The 16,752-nt window shown below is 44.8% G+C and overlaps 1 protein-coding gene across 6 annotated transcripts in view; it reads right to left on the bottom strand.

Annotated features, from left to right (window-relative positions):
* CPEB1 (cytoplasmic polyadenylation element binding protein 1) overlaps window positions 1-16,752 on the bottom strand; it is a 640,111-nt gene that overhangs the window by 399,435 nt on the left and 223,924 nt on the right. For all 6 annotated transcript variants that reach the window (XM_078684985.1, XM_078684979.1, XM_078684981.1 and 3 more), the window contains exon 2: window positions 15,756-15,930. In XM_078684985.1, the coding sequence (XP_078541111.1) occupies window positions 15,756-15,930 (175 nt within the window). The remainder of the gene's footprint in view (window positions 1-15,755; window positions 15,931-16,752) is intronic.

The raw sequence follows: 16,752 nt of genomic DNA, 5'->3' as shown, positions 1-16,752 counted from the left end.
CTAAGAGGGGATGGTCTAGATGGTTAGGAGTCCAGATCTAGGACATCTGGAGGATTATGGTGGTTGGAGGGTAGGGTAATCATCCTCCTGTGGGTTCTTATCCCCACCCCCAAGGTGATCATCTTGTGTAGGTGAATATGGAGGCATTTGAGAGTGCTGGAGAAAGTGGTGTAGTGGGGATATTTGGAAGAGAGAAGGGTCTGGCTGGAGAAGTTCCCATGCCTCTTCTTTAAGGCTATGTTGGGGTCGTCTGAGGAGTACAAAGGTTAGGGTCAACGTGGAGATTTTTTTGTTTAGGATCCACTGGTTGGTACCAATGATTTTGGTTCCCAAGGGGTTTTAGTGTCTTTTTGCTATGGAGAAGCTGTGGAGTCAGGACTTTCGGCTCTGAAGATTTTCAGTTACGAAGATTTGTGGTCTGATGTCAGCTTAGAGGGTTTTTCCTGCTGGTGTTTGGGTTTCGATATTGGGGATGGTAGTTTGGTACAGATGCGTGGCTCAGAAGTTCTGAGTGTCAACCGGAGATGGAAGGCGAAGGTGTTACTGGAGCCTTAGGTTTTTGAGACGAGGTAGGGGTGTCGATGTTGGTACTACCGTTTGCGGACCTGGAAAATAGTCTGATCTTCGGTCTGATTAGGTCGGCCTCGGAGACACTGATGTCTTCCTTGTCTGGATCTGGTTTCTCTGGAGCATCGGGCCTGCATCGAAGATGTACTCCGGCACCTAGGTAGTGCATTGAGACATTACATGTCGAGCCCGGCGATCACGTATATTTCTCTTTGATTGAAATGAAGCGCATGCCGGGCAATCTTTGTCCTAGTGTTCTGGAGAGAGGCAAAGGTTACAGACCTCGTGGAGATCAGTGTGCGGGATTTTGGCACCACAGGGCATTTTTTTTAATTGAGTTCTTTCCATTTGCTGTGGCGCCTGATGGATAGGCCCAATGACCGCGTCGACGAACAGAATCGAAGGGGTTGAGATTTATGGATCAGCATAGGGGAGCGCAATCGAAAATAATACCGTTGAGTGGTGCAGGATTGCGCTTTGAAGGGGAAATCGAATAAGATACCGACCCGTTGCGCAGCAGTTTACATCAGAATCCGATGGCGGGTGAAATATAAGATCTGAAGATTTAGTTGAAGCCCATGCGCACGATCACCATAAGGAGGAGTCACCTATCCTGCGACTACAAAGATTTCGACAAAAACAAGGTGCAAATAGCCGAGCCCAACACCAGATGGCGATCTATGCTAAAGTATACAATCTACAGCTCATTTGCTTCAAACATATTTAGATCCGACCTCCTACAGGGTAATTGTGAGCAGTGAAGACCAAGCTTAAGTGGTTTGGAGGCTGCTGCCTGCAGCGCTGGAGAACTAAAAAGATCGGTGTCCCTACTGACCATCACTTGCTCTGCTTTGTCCCCAAACCTGGGGTGCTGGTTATGGCAGCCAGGGGGGGGCTGGTGTAGTCTGTACACCAACCCTCAAATCTTTGAAAGGGACGGATTTTATGAGTGCCTGAAAGGAACCAAAGTTCCCAAGTAATGCAAAGTGGCAAAGCTTCACTTCACACATTCCAGGGCAGACGCTGCTTTCTCAAACAGGAAAGATCTATCAAATGACATCTCCACAATAGAGGCCTGGGAACCACCAGAAAAAAATACTCATCCAAGCGTGGCAACCAGACCACACTGGTACCAACTACTCAGCCCAAGCTATTGGTAGTGTCCAAGCCAGTCAAAAAGGCATTGAGATGCTTCCTGGCCATAATGAGTAGCACACAATGTATGCACAAGAGATTGATATAAGGTGACAATGTGGACCTATATGTCCAACAATAGGAAATGCAAAATGGCCTAAACATGACAAAGGAATGATTCAATTAAGAAATGTCCATTCCCTCATTTGAGAAGGGTTCAAGATGCAGCCTATATTACAGTTACATTCTCTATCCATGCTTTCAGTCAACCAGCCTAAACAGTATTATTGTTGACGTTCCAACCCTTTCAGTATGTGCCAGTGGTTAGACATCAAGGAGGGTCCTCCAGAGGAAGAAATCAACATGAACAGCCTGTACGGAGAGAAACGCTCACATCAGAATTAAGTGTGAAGTTAAAAGGAAAAAGCCCAGGAGGGTGCCATGAGTATCTCCCCTAGATGTAGAATAGCCTTTGATTGAAAATTCGGGAAAGTAACGCTCCTCCACGTCAGGAAGGAGCCCCAAGGATGAATCAAAACTTAACCATAGATTTGTGTTGAATGTCCTACAAAGGGATGCCCAAGAGATTCACTGTGAAACAGTATAATTCCATAGTTAAAATCAGCACTAATTTTTAAGTGTGGGCAGTCTATATATACGCCCTGGAGGCATTTGTAGCTCACCATTTCTCAGTTGCCAAAAATGTTAGGTATGGAGTCTGCTTAGTGCAGTATTTCATCCAGATCCTTGAAGACATCTCAAAGACCTCTAGAAGGCTCAAAATGATACTTTAAGTCAGCTGGGTGAAAGTTTTTTAAAAGGGTGGCAGTGACTCGCCTAGACTGGCTGACTCAAGACATCTTCCCACAGCACCTGAGAGCAAATGCGGCTGGGGAACCAGTCTCCTACTCTGGAATGAGGCGCCCACCACATAAGCATGCCCGCATGCTCAGACTTGTTGGTAGCCAAGTGACAGTCAGAGGCCATCCTTCTGGTCATGTGTTGGCATAGGCAATAAGAAATTGGGGCATGCTGCGACATCCATTTTGTGAATACAGACGGTAGCACATTGACACTGGAGTAATTTTAGCTGAGTTTGGCATACTGTGATACGCAAATATGCAACTAAGGTGGCAAAGTCACAGCAACAATTATTCAAAATGCCACATGTGGCCACAAAAGGTTGCAGTAAATGAAGAGCTGTTGCAAGGTTACCAAGCATGCTCATGAGCATTTGGCACAGGTATAGATACTGTGGCGTGTAACATGGGTAAGATATGCAACTGAATTAATAAAATTAAAATGCAGCATTCAGCCTCGTAAATTTGTCCGAAGTAAGCCAGGTGGTTAAACAATTAGAAGGTAAACAAGTTGTGTTGAGAAATTTCCTTTACGGGTGAGACTTCAGTGTGGATTAAGGAAAGATCCAGGTGACTGCACAAATGTTCCAAGGTTAACAAAGCGATGTCAATTACATGACTACAGATGACAGCCAGGGACCCTATGGTGCCGTCATTTTATTCCTAAGATCTAGCCTCGTTAAAATGTCCTGGTTAAATGCACAGATGTTGCAAGGTTAACAAAAAAAGTTCAACATTTTACTGATCATTCATTGGTGCTCATACGTAGGTGTACGATTCAATGAGCATTTTCACACAAAGCAATTGGGCTCTGAGGGACAGAGGCAACCCCATTATTAATGGAGTCAATAAGTCTGGGTCGTCTCGTGTTGAACTGGAGTATGGCAACCTGCCGGTGGGCATGAACACAGCGTTGCCCATTAAAATCAGTCAGGGCCTCATTAAAGGGCAACAAAGCCTCAGAAGAAGCCTACCAAACCTGCTGAACCTCAGGTTGATGGATCTCCAACTAATCTCTAGAGGTCAAAACTAAGTCTCCCTGCACATCCGTTGACCACAATGAAGGAAACACTTGCTTCAGTCGTAGATCCAGGTAAGAGAAACCACCACAATCAAGTGATATATCAAGCCCTCTGGCATCCTGCAGTTGTCCTCTCCAAATGATGGCAGTGGGATCAGATTCAGAATCTGAAAGTTGCTGGAGCCCACGAGGGTAGATCAATGTCTGAGGGTAGTGGTTTTTCATAATCAGACTGAAGGAGGCACGGCACTCCAAAAAATAAATGCCACCTCAAACAAAGCAGAGATCAAAAAGTTACTTCTCTTCAGTAACACTTTCTGGGAGGATATTTAAACTGCAGATTCATCGCTTTTTGAATAGCTGCAGCGGCCAGGCATGCAGCTGTGACAAAATCTGCTCAGGAAGTGGCAGCTGAAGCTGCATTTATGTGCTACCTAAGCGCACTATCAGGTTCTCTTTAGACGCCTTCTGAAGCAGTTTTAAATTCACAATGTGTGCCATTATGAATCTCAAATTTGGGAACTTTATTAGATGAAGAGCCCATTCCACAGAAACAGGCAGGAAGAGGTCAGTGAGGAATCTGTAGATATGAGTTTCCACATGAAAGAACGTTACCACTGGTAACACTTACACCCACAGATTCTTCACCTATAAAATCAATACCAAAGCAGTATCTCCCTCATTAGTCGGTTTGTGAATGGACTTGGACCAAACCGTCCTGCCAGACCAAATGGTCAAAGGATTAGTTTACTTACCCTATAAGCATATTTTCTTGGCATGCAGAGCTGTAGATTAACATACTCAAGCAATCTAGTTGTGTGTGCAGATGTTGTCAAGTTCTTTGCAGAAGTCTTTTAAGTCACAAGGTCCTTCGCTTGGTAATAGTATGCATGTGCATGGACTACGTTGTTTGATTGTTTTCCCACAAGAGGGTGAGAATGGAGTAAGGAAAGATGTGCATGCATGTGTAATGTAAATGAGAACTGCAACAACCATAGGTATCTGGGAAGGAGAGTGCATGTGAATCTACAGTTCTACATGCCAAAAACAGATGTATTGGACGGCTTGTTACCCTGTAAGCATGTGGGCTTTAGTTACACATGCTTTGCATAGGACTAAAGCAATGCCCTACAAAAAGCGTTGGCTAACCAGTGGATGTTTGTTTGAAAAGTTGTTCATAGCACTGCCTTGTCTACATTAGCTTGTTGGTGTGCTAACATCCACACAATAGTGTTTGGTGAATGCATGTGGGGTAGACCATGTATCTGCTTTACAATCAGCTATGGGAATATTATCCAAAATGAAGTCATAGATGTTCCTATTTTACTAGTGTGCTCTAGGAGGTGAGGATAAAGTCCTGAAGGCTTTAATATAACATGGGTGAATACATTTAACAATCAATCCATCTAGAAATGGCAGATCATGAAATAGGTTTCCCTTTGTGAGGTGGAGCAAATACAACAAATGTGTTTTTACAAAAATCTTTTGTTCTGTCAATTGAATACATTAATGCTCTTAACATCCAATGTATGAAAAGCCTTTTCTGCTCCAGAATACAGGGAAAGAAAACAGGTAGCTCCACAGATTGGTAATTATGAAAAATAGATACTACCTTTGGAAGAAATCGGAGTGAGCTACAGACAGTAACCTTGGAAGAACCCTTCTTCCAGCTTCACAGGGATAAGGCGGTTCTTCGAACTGCCCCACACGCCTTAATGAGGTGATCGCAATTAAAGCGAGCTTCCAAGAAAAATTGTAGGGGCCAATTATGTAAAGGTTCAAAAGGTGGACCCTGATAAGTCTTGTTGTAACAGAGGTTCCATAATAGGTGCAGATGGGACCTTTGGTGGAATCACTTTCAAAGCTTTCCATGAAAGACTTAATTACTGGTATTCCGACAAAAATGAGTACAGTGTTTTGAAGGTAGGCAGCCACTGCTGCAAGGTGTAAACATATGGAGGTGTAAGCAAGACAGGAGCATGTAAACGCAAGAGATTAAGGTTTTGTATAGATGCCTTTAGTGGATTCATTGTTTGATTACAATAAGTAAATCCTTTCCAACTTGGCTGCATAAAAAGCTCTTGTGGTAGGTTTAAGTGCTTTCTTAATGTTCAAGCATTCTGGTGGCAGGTTTAGATATCCAAACTGATTTCAGAAGACAAATTGCTAGGTTTAGTTCCTTTGAGTTTGGGTGTCTGATTTAGCCAGTGAGGTGAAGCTTCTCATGTTTAACTACTGAAAGTTAGAGTATTGTTCTGAAATATGGTTGACGAGCTAGCTACTAGAAGTATGAGGGACATCTGCCCAAGTTTCAGAACCAGAAATTGGAGAGGCAGAAAAACATAGGCAAATCTTCCTGACCAATGCATCCATAAGGCATTACCTTTGGATAGAGGGTGTGGGAACCTGGAGGTAAGGTGTTGGCTTTTGCATGGACAGTCTATTTGTTGAAACACCCATTTGTGAAATTATAGGCAGAGGAATAGGATGTGGCGTTCTCACTCGTGGGCGTGTTGCCGCATCCTTATGAGGTCGGCAAAGTAGTTGTTCATCCCTGGAATGCTCTGCTAGCAGGTGGATTTTGTGATGTATTGACCAACGCCAAATGGTCTAAGAGAGGGGTGATGGCTGTAGAGAGTGCCCCCCGGCCCCTTTTAGGCATGGCAGTCATTGAGTGTTCGAACTAGGACAACCTTAACTATAAGGGGAGGTATTTTGCTTCCAGCGCTAGGGGAACAGCATAAAGTTCTAGGTAGTTGCTGTGAAGATTCAGGTGTTTGGAAGCCCTGAACTGTTAGATGGTAGGTGAGCATCCCATCCTGTGAGGGACGCATCTTCTGTCAGCACGATCTGTGCAACAGGATCGACAAATGGCTGCCCCTTTGACAAGTGGTGAGTCTACCACTGCATAGAGAGATGGGTGTGGCTATCTACCAACACTAGTGTCATTTATCCTGTGATAGAGTCCGACATGCTAAACATTACTGCAGAGGACGTAGGTTTAGTCTTGCATGGAGCACTATAGCAATGCATAATGCAATCATCCCTTGAAGTGGCATGAATTTTTGACTGTTCGATACAGATTGCTTTAAAACTGCGGAAGCAGTGCTTGAAATCTAAATCCCGACTGCATTTGGATATGCTTGATCTATTGGTGTGATCTTAGCTCTTAAGACCTAGTTGCAGTTGGGACTGTTCAACATGGGATTTTTGAGCATTAATTGAATCACAGCTGAAGATTTATGGTAGTACCGAGTGTTGTTGGCACTGTATTGCCTTTAATAAACCAATCTAGATATGGGAAGAAATGAATTTTATCGTCGATGAGCTGTCACCACTGCTAAGCATTTGGTGAACACTAGTTACAGTAGGGATTCATATTGAGAGGATTTTGGTTCGTCGTGGCAGGCAATCATTACCAATTCAGACGCATTTGTGATGTGCTAGGTGAACAGGAAGGTGAAAGTATACATCTGTTAAATCCACTGCCAATGTGAAGTCTCCTTGCTGTAGGAGTGGAAGCACTTTAAGTGTTCGGTTTATGTGTTCTGATAGTATGTAGAGGTTTAAAGGTCTTAGACCTAAAATAGGCCTTAGAGAGCAATCCTTTTTGGGAATTAGAAAGCACCGGAAGTAAACTCCTGACCCTTGATGTTGTATGGCACTGGCTCTATAGCTCTTTAATAGAGCGTGTATTTCCTGTTTGAGCAGTTGATATTCTAGAGAAAACCTGTGAGTGCAAGCTGGAATATTTGGAGACTTGCTGGTGAGCTCCAGGCAAGAACCATGTTAAATAGTGTCTAAAAACACACTTGTCTGAAGTGGACTGCTAAGCAGGAATAAACTGCTTTAGTTAACCCCTGACGGGGTAGGATGATCAGGGGAATGATTATGGAGTCACTCTTGCCAGATGGCTTGGTGTGCCTTTTCCCAGACCTTTGGAGTGGTTACCCCCTATAGCTACCCCTGTAAACTCTAGGAGAGGACTTATTTTGTGGCCTCGTTTACATATAGCACATTCTCCAATGAAAGGAAACGGGCAATTTCTTCAGTAGGGGGATCCCCATGGGTACATTTAATAGTTTGACGAAATGTCAAAGCTGCAGGTATGAAAGGTCAGAATCTAGCTCATCATTAGCACTATTGGGAGAGTATTGAGGAGAATCTATTCGGGCCCTTGACAGCACTGTAAAATAAAAATACTGATAAACCTCCAGAAGAGTAGGAGGGGAAATCTTCAATCTGAGACTGAATTCTCCGTGTCACATTATGAAATCTCTAAAGCAATCTGAAGCCAGCTATGGATAAGCTGGTGGACAGATTACAGAATGAGCACCACTGGACCACATGAAACAACAAGGCTTTCAGTATGGAGTTTCTAGGTGCAGCTTGGTACCAGGCAGAGTATGACTGGTAACGCAAAGCTGGGCACCTGGAGGCACCAGTTGCACCAGAGCCCTAGAGACATTTTGATTAAAATCTATTGGTTGTATCACTTGCATGACCATGAGCCAAGTCGCTCATCTATAGTTCATATGCGTTTGTAAAACAATCCCCAACTCTCCCCTTACCCCTGGGAACTACACCGCTTGAAAATAGTGAGAAATGTGGTCCATCATGTCTGAACTGGTCTCCAATTAGTACCTCCTTGATTAAGATGGGGAGTGCCTCAAGGGTCCAGTCTGAGCCAGACATTGTTCAATGTTTATACCGCACCCCTGATCAGGTTAATATCGTCTTTTGGTATCGATGTGGTGACATATGCAGACGATACTCAACTGATCCTGACCCTGGATAGAGCAAATCAGATCTGGGAGGAAAAGCTCAAATGTTGCCTAACGGCTACATTTGATTGGATGCGGAGAAATCATCTTAAATGCAACACGGGCAAGACCGAGAACATGCCAATTGGCCCTAAAAACGATTCCCCAGAGTATGGTGGCCAGAGGAAGCAGAAATACCACCTCATACCACCGACTAGGCCCGCAACCTTGGGGTTAATTTCGATTCTGACCTGTTGTTTTAAGCAACATGCATCAAAAGTAGCCGGGACATGTTTCGGGGTCATAAAGGGACTCAGGAAGTTTTTAGGTCTCGCGACCTATCGATGCACGCATGCGCATCGAGCGGAGCGAGAATTCAAGCGGCGAAAACATCATGAAACCACCAGCTTTTTGCTGGCATTTTCATGGCGTTTTCATGCAGTTCATGTGAACCACGTGAGCAACATGCACGCGCATTCACGGCCAGGGCTTCTCCTCCCCTAATTATTCATGGCTGGCCGTACTTAGTTTCCCGCTTCTCCTCCCCTAATCATTCATTCCCGGCCGCTCACAGCACATCAAAGGGCTTCGCCCAGCGTGCGCTCTGCATTCTCTCCCCAGCCAGCTTCCCCCAGGCCGTGTTCCCTCATCCCTCGCACCCCCTCCTCCTTCAGGCCCCCACCATTTGCTTCCATTTGTTTTTGCTTGTTTTTAAATGTCATCCGTCCCCTTTCTTGCCTTCCTTCCTATTCCAAACATTATTCCCTCGGTTCCCACGTTTCTTTTTCTTTCTTCCGTCGTCCCCTCCCATCCATCCGTACTCCCTAGCTTGCTTGCTCTCAGCCTTACTTCCCCGACTCCCTCCTATCATCCCTCCCGCTTTTATATCGTCTGGTGATTTCGTTTTGCGTATCCAGTGTTAACTTCAATATGTTTTGTTAATAACATAGCATAGTAAATCCGACGCTCAATTCTGTGAATACTGGTGGTGTGTTGGGGGGGTCGTCACAATACCTTTCATTACATCGTCGCCTTTAGAAATGAAGACTACAGTACCGGAGTGCAAGAAAGCAGGGAAACGAACTAGTCACATTTGCCGTCGGACACCGCCCGACTAATATTCCATATTACAGACTCCCTTGCTTCTTACGCCACAGAGCCACGCCGCGCGCCGCTGGTGCGCCATGTCCAAGCCAGAGTTGTAAGACTAGCCAAAGACGCACAACTCCAGCATTTCTTCCTTCGCTGCGTGCCTGGCTGTGCACGCCAGGGGCACGCGCATGCTGCAAGACGGCTACACGAACATGTCCAGTCATAGCAGACGCAAGTGACGGTCTTTTTGGTGTATTCTGGGACTTGTTGTTTTGCCGTTCACGATAGTTGATCAAACACACGAAGCAGACGGTGGGCTGCTCATACGAAATCCATACTCCAGACCAAAGGAAAGTATAATTGCCACTGGCTCCAGAGCCGGCCCTTGCTCCAACAGCGCCATCGCCACTGCTAGTTAATGAAGCGAGGCAGCAGCCCGTTCTCACTGGCTGGCTAGCTATATTAAAGCAGCGGCAAGCCTCGAATATACATCGCCAAGGTAGAAGGAAACTGGTTTGCAGTACGTTTTTATCGTCTAGCCCACCCATGCGAGATACCGCACGGCCCGGCTGCCTCACACAGCCAATTAAAACGGAGGACATTCTTCCAAGTCAGATTGTGCTTCTCGTATTAAAAAGAATAAAAAACAAGCATTGGCATAGCCAATAGGATACTGATCATTACCTTTAGAGCAGCCCACTCCTTAGGGCCAACTTATCTACGGAAGAAGTTCTCTACGTACCATCCAACACGAACTCTGCGCTCCTCAAATGCCAATCTGTTGGTTGTCCCAGGTTTTAGACTTAGGACGCGAGGGGGCAAGTCATTGTCAGTGTTGGGCTCGAAAGCATGGAATACTCTCCCACCCCATCTAAGGGCCCTAGAGATAAACAGAATTCCGTAAAGAATTAAAAACCTGGATTTTTAAGTTACAGGATACCACTGTTAGAGAATTAGTGTAATAATTGGATTGGAAAAAACTAAGCAGCTAGACCATCTCACATCTCTTGGTCTTTCATGGGCGCCTAGATGCTCCTTGGAGCGATAGTGGCGCGGTACAAATGAGCTATCACATATCACATCACAAGATCTGCATACGGTTCAGAGAGTCTGGGTATGGAAAGTTATCTTGGGCACGTAAGCTCATGGAATTCAGGAGTGTAAGACCATAAAAGGCCACCAGAGCTCTGAATAAGTAGTGCCTTGTGGTCTGATCGTCAGCCTCTCCATCCCAGTATATACCAGAGGCAGCAGACCCAACCTTGGCATGTAGGTCTCTGTCCCATTCCCCGATGTGTTAAGTTGTTCCATAAGGTTACTCCCAGAGCCAAGCACATTTGCTGCCCCCTGCAAGATTTGAGTGAGAAGGTAAAGGTGCTGGGCAACCCCAAAATTGTGTAATCAGAGAACAGAGGTAACTGGTTAGGGAAGTGTGTAGACATCGTCTAATACTGGTGTCAAATAGATGGTAAGTTTAAGACAATTCCAAAGCAGATGCAACGGAGTGCCAGGGGAACCACGTTTACGTCACTGGTACATGCACAGGATTACAATGGTGTAGACAGACGGGTGTAAGTTCCTAGTATGAAGCGATCTTAGTGGCTGTTTCTGTGGCTGTGGCTGTGCTTAGTGGGTGTTGTGAACTGTAGCGTGGTAGTACACTTCTCCCCATTCTTTTTGGGACAGTGAGCGGTTAAGTTCCACTTCCCAACATCTCTGGCTTGTCGACGCGACGTCTGGGATGGAGGGGCGAAGAAGGCCCTAAAGATTGGAAATAAGTCCTTTATCTGATGTCTTGCTTACCAAACACTTTTCATAAGTGGTGAGGGGATGGTTTACCTTTGGCTGAAAAATCCTGCAGTTCGCCCAATGTCTAAGTATAACTGTTCAGTCTCCGGCACTGCATGGTCAGACTAGAGTTGTTCAAAAGGAAGGGGACCCTCCTCAAACAAGTGGCCTACGGAATGACACCAAACACGTGGCCACTGTTGGCAACACGGATTTCACCCCAGGGCAAAATTCCATGGAACTCAAACTATTGGTGTTAATGGAGAAGGAAACATGGTCAACCCTCAGCATGCTCACATGATCCTAGACCTCTGAAGAGGTCTGAGTGAGGATATACAGAGGCTTCTAGGTCAGGCAGTCTTATGCAAAAAAGGGAATCTTCCATTTAGTGTTGCAGCGCCACTGATCTGTCCATAAAGAGCTAGGATTTCGGATTCCTACCAAGACCATATGAGGAAGAATCATAGTTGCACCGCTTGGTGATAGCAAAATAGGTCTGGGATACCCTGGCACCCTTCACATGGAAGTCTGAAATGCAATTCCTTCTGTATACAAGATCAGCCTGCATCCCACCCACCGCTTTTTAATTTAGTTGAAAGCCTGGACACCAGTAGGAAGTGTAACTAGTTAAGCCTGGAAGGGGAGTAAGATCTTAGGCAGAACTGACATTTAAGGGCAGCCACAAGGCCAAGCCAGGACACTATAAGGTCTCCACCTGGCTAGATCAGTTTTAATCTGTTGGTGCAGGGTCTTTTAGTTGAAGGGTGTTGTTGGCTTAGTAGTGGGGGCCAGTTGTATACCCAAATATGGAATAGATGTCATCACCCATTGTACTGGGTAATTCTGGGAGGGGGTCAGTTGTGCCGCTGGCAGAAGGTAAAGATTGAGATCTTGAGATTTGTACACACTTACTTGGAACCCCACCGCCTACCCGAAGGCCTCTAGTTTGAAGGCCAGGAGTGAGGTGGAGGGCTCTTATAGAACCATCAAGACATCATCCACATACATACGGATGGTGTGAACTATTCAGTCAAAGGGGATCCCTTAATTCCCGGGGTATTGCTGACTCGCTGGCCAAAAGGCTCCATATCAAGCACAATTAGGAGGAATGAAAGGGGCACCCCTGGCGTGAACCTCTACATAGAGAATGAAGCTGAAATGTGCCCATGAAGCTGAAATGTGCCCATTCACCTTAACTATTGAACTATAGTTGATGAGTATTCATAAACAAAAGCGCTTACTGAGTCAGAAGTGTTTAAGCATGGCCTCTAGGTACGGCCAATGGACTCGATCAAACGCCTTTTCATAGTCTATTGCCAGGAGTATTAAATCCCAGTTTGTACATTGGGCTGTCAATTAGGTGTAGGATTATATTCATATTATTGCTACATTGGCAATGAGGGACAAATCCTGCCTTATCCAGTGCAATAGGCCAGGTAAGCGAGCCGGCAGGATCCCTGTGAAGAGCTTAAAATACACATTTAAAAGGAAAACTAGTCTATATTAAGCTCTTATCCTTGCCTGGTTTGGGGAGGACAACAATGGCAGCCTCTAACAGAGGGTGGAATTGAGGATGGGCTGCTAATGACATGGAACAGTTGTGTTAAGGGACAATGGTTGTGCAGAGGGTTTTATAGAAGTTTGTAGGGAAGCAATCAGGAGCCAGCAATTTAAGTAGCTTCTGCCTGGCAAAGATGGATAGCCTCTTCAACCCAAATTGGGCAATCAGTTTTGTGGTATGGGCACCCTGGAGAGATGCCTGGGCTGTCTTCAGGAAGGTCCCATTTCTCATCTGCCTGTAATACAGCCTGAACTCCAGTGGCCTATTGCTGTGCATGCAATCTATTGACTAGAAGGAGTCAATCTGCAACTCCACCAACTTAAAAGGAGTGACTTAAAGAGCAGCATTCTCCGCTCTATCAAGATCAATACCTGCCAGTTGTGTCCGGGCGACCTTTAACAGGCAAATCAGAAATGCTTTAGTGTTTATGGATATGCTAGAGTTCCTGGTGGGACTGTTGCAATCTCTAAAGCAGACAAGATCAGCAGAGTCAAGAGAGCAAGGACTTCGCCTCTGACTACTGGATTCCTGCAGGTTGAGGCGGGCATCTCATCTTGGGGCTCATAGTTCGCCTGGTATTGAGCAGCCACCATAGTCATGCCACTAACACCCTCTTCACATTCATCCGGTGCTCCATAGCTTCCACGTCTGGAGCACACCATTGGGGCAGGTTGCCCTGACTAGCAGCAGTGGGTGCAGGATAAATCGACATTTGTGACGGGGACAACGAAACAAGTCTCACTCGTCCACGTACCCTTGTATCTTTTTTTTCACAGCATGGCCTCTTTAAAGGCCTCAATATGCTACAGGTTCCATGATTGCCTGGGAAACTCTTGGTGCATCATTTCTGAAGGTGGGATTGGGGCCATATGATTGCAAACTATGAAACTTTGTCTTGAAGACAGTGGGGAAGGTGTTTAACCTCCATTTGAGGTCCTATATTTGCATTTGAACTGTCGACCATCTGTCCAGGATGAAGGTTAAAACCTGGTTCGATCCTCTTCAGTAATCTAAAGCTTTGCTTCCGCTGATAGACTGCCTTGTCACGGACTGAGGCATGTTTGGTGGTGAGGCACTAAAGAGACATTATCCAGGTATGTAAATATGTAACCAACATCGGCTTCCTCCAAGTGCAACCTAGCTTAAACTCAGCATGGTGGCAGTAAATTTCAAAAGTGGAGCTGATCAACAGTAGTACATAAAAAAAAAGCAGTTGTGAAGTAGTGCATGGCACGAATGTGGCTCCAGGTTGTCGAATTGGAGTCTGGCCTGTGATGGAGGCAGGTGGTGCCAGCCACAGGAAATCTGTTGGTTATTGGCCCACTAAATAATGATTTTCTACACTAAAACGGGTACAGTTTATCACTGCAATTTCAAATGGGTCTACATGCTACAGTATTTTGTACTGACAACCATTTCTTCGCTTTGAGCATATTGGTGAGGCATCTAATTACTTGATGAGCATACCATTCTTAAACCTGCAGTCAACCATTCACTATGCCAGCTTACCTGCAATCTTTGAATCAGCTCTATGCTATCTCTTCAGTGAGACATTTCTGCCTCCCGACCACAGCACACCTGTGCCACTCCGCATTGTGGATTCCAGCTTCTTGACTTTCAGCACCAGCCTGCATCACTACATGTTTGTTTGCGCAGTTATCAATCTTCCTTCTCAATCGTGTGGAATTATTGAACACTTGACATGTTTACCTGCTTAATTGCCATCTGCGATAATACTGGATTGGAGTAAAAAAGTTTCCACATGAAATACAAAAGCTGTTCCGGTCTTTATATTTAGACACTTATTTTTCTATTTCGTTTGGTTTAATCATGGCACGCAGCTCTTTATTCGGTCATGCCTGTTTCTACAGAATCCAGGAAATCCTCTCATTGATTGGCAGCTATGACATTGCAGCTTTGAGAATTATCTGGTAGCCATTGATGGTAAAATCTTTACTGAAAGGAAGAAAATCTTTTAGTTTATCGGGAGACTTAGGCCAGGATTTTCTATTTAAAATCGGATTCTGAAGTTTGGAAGGTTACATGCCAGTTCCTGACATTCAGTTCTGGGCAGCTAGTGAGAGTGTCCACTTTATCCTTACTGTCCTGTAGGTCATATTCCTTGTGGAATAAACTCTACGCATTCATTGTTCCAGCTCCCTTTCTTGGATGACCGCACATTAAACCTAAGAATTACTAGGAAAAAGATAACGAAGTTCACATTGCAAGTGGTCAACTTCTAGTCAAAAAATATCCTATATCAATTAAAAGGTGTCAGCAAAGTAAATACAAACACAGTGGGTCAGAAGCTGAATGGTGTATCCGTAGTTTAAATAGAAGTTCTTAGGCCACTCACCAAACCTTGGTATATCACAAGGCAATGGGACGTCCCCAAAACGTTGTCCCGATGGAAAGCCAATCCAAGAAATACAACACAAGCAAGCCAACGGTTCAAGGGAAGTGACTAAAACCTACTCTGTTTGAAGGGACACCATGTGGTCCGCCCAAAAACGAAAGTGGTCCATTTCCAAATCTATAAAGGGGGTAAAGGCCAAAGCGGATCCCTAAATCCTACTGATTAACAGGAACACTTAGGTGGGGAGGACGTATAATGTAGCAAATAGGTGCCATGGTTTATAGGGTGAGAATACACCCTTCAAACAAGTGACTGCTCAACGTTCAGCAGCCTCACGTGTAGCTAGAAGGGAATAAATACAGTGACGTGCCAATGCTCAAACCACAAAATTTAAATACCATGGTGGTTCACTACACCACACAAACTGATATTCCATATACTCATCTACAAGGCAGTGACATTAAGTCTAATGCATGGCAAATTTTTACTTCAGCGGTTGTACTTTGGACTCAAGTCATGTGACAAAGTGGAACTGCAGTCAACCTAGTTCAAACTAAACCACGTGAAATGCAGTCACAGTATTCCACTCAAATGCACACTGATGAACACTAACCTTGGAAATGGTCACACCTTCCTTTAGTGGCTGGTGTTGTGCAGACCCCAGTGAAGTCCAGAGAGTTGTCCAGCATAGCATTTATTCTACGGAAGATATCTGCATTACTGCATGTGGAGAGTGCAGGACTATCAGTAGTGCTCCAGCAATCCTTGCTTCGTGCAAGATCTTCTTTCTGTAGGAGAAACATGAGTTAAAGGAAATCAAACAATTCCTGACGAAATTTAACCCACTGCAGAATAGCTACAAAACGGATCTAGAAGTTATAAAAAAAAGGCCACCTTATTCGGTAAGATTTCCTAGGCTTGTTAAATGTAAAACTATACTGAAGCATCCAAACCATGCTGGAAGATAATCCGAACACATGCCCCAGCCACTCATCTGCCCCACCTTTGCATCCCATTAGTAAAACGAAGAACAGTGGGGTTTCAGAATCAAGGATGCTTCCTTACTGCATTACCAAACTGAACATTTATGCAACAGGGAACCAGTACTACTTATTCCGTCTATTACATCACGTTTGCATTTAATATACACAGCAGTTAGCACGAGATATTAACACTAAAAATTGTGAATTTTACCCAAGGAATCCACTCTCACTACCCACTTCAATCACAGAACAGGTGACTTGCAGGAAAAAGTACAGTTCCAGATCAAGCACATACAGCATATTTTCCATGTATTGCTGCCATGACTTCAAACAAGTGGGATCCAGGGGAGGAGCCAAACTGCAGATATTTCCTGGCACCAGCACCATTTGTGCAGAGGGCTATTTCTGTACAGATTTGGCAGGGTTACTGTACAGTCTACACCAAGTAACAAGACAAATTGTTGAAATTCATATCCGATCCAACAAGCATCAAGCCCAGACAATGAGTACCATAAAGTAGTTTGACAGTAACGTTGTCAGACCAAGTTACTGTTCAAGGCTACAAAGTTGAACCAATCTAACACCATGCAAGGCACAGAGCTACCATCTTTAACTCCCAGCTGCAGT

Source organism: Lissotriton helveticus, chromosome 3_2 (assembly GCF_964261635.1).
Source record: "Lissotriton helveticus chromosome 3_2, aLisHel1.1, whole genome shotgun sequence".
Lineage (NCBI taxonomy): Eukaryota > Metazoa > Chordata > Amphibia > Caudata > Salamandridae > Lissotriton > Lissotriton helveticus.
The sequence above is the reverse complement of the archived record's forward strand: the minus strand, read 5'-3'. Positions and strand labels throughout refer to the sequence as shown.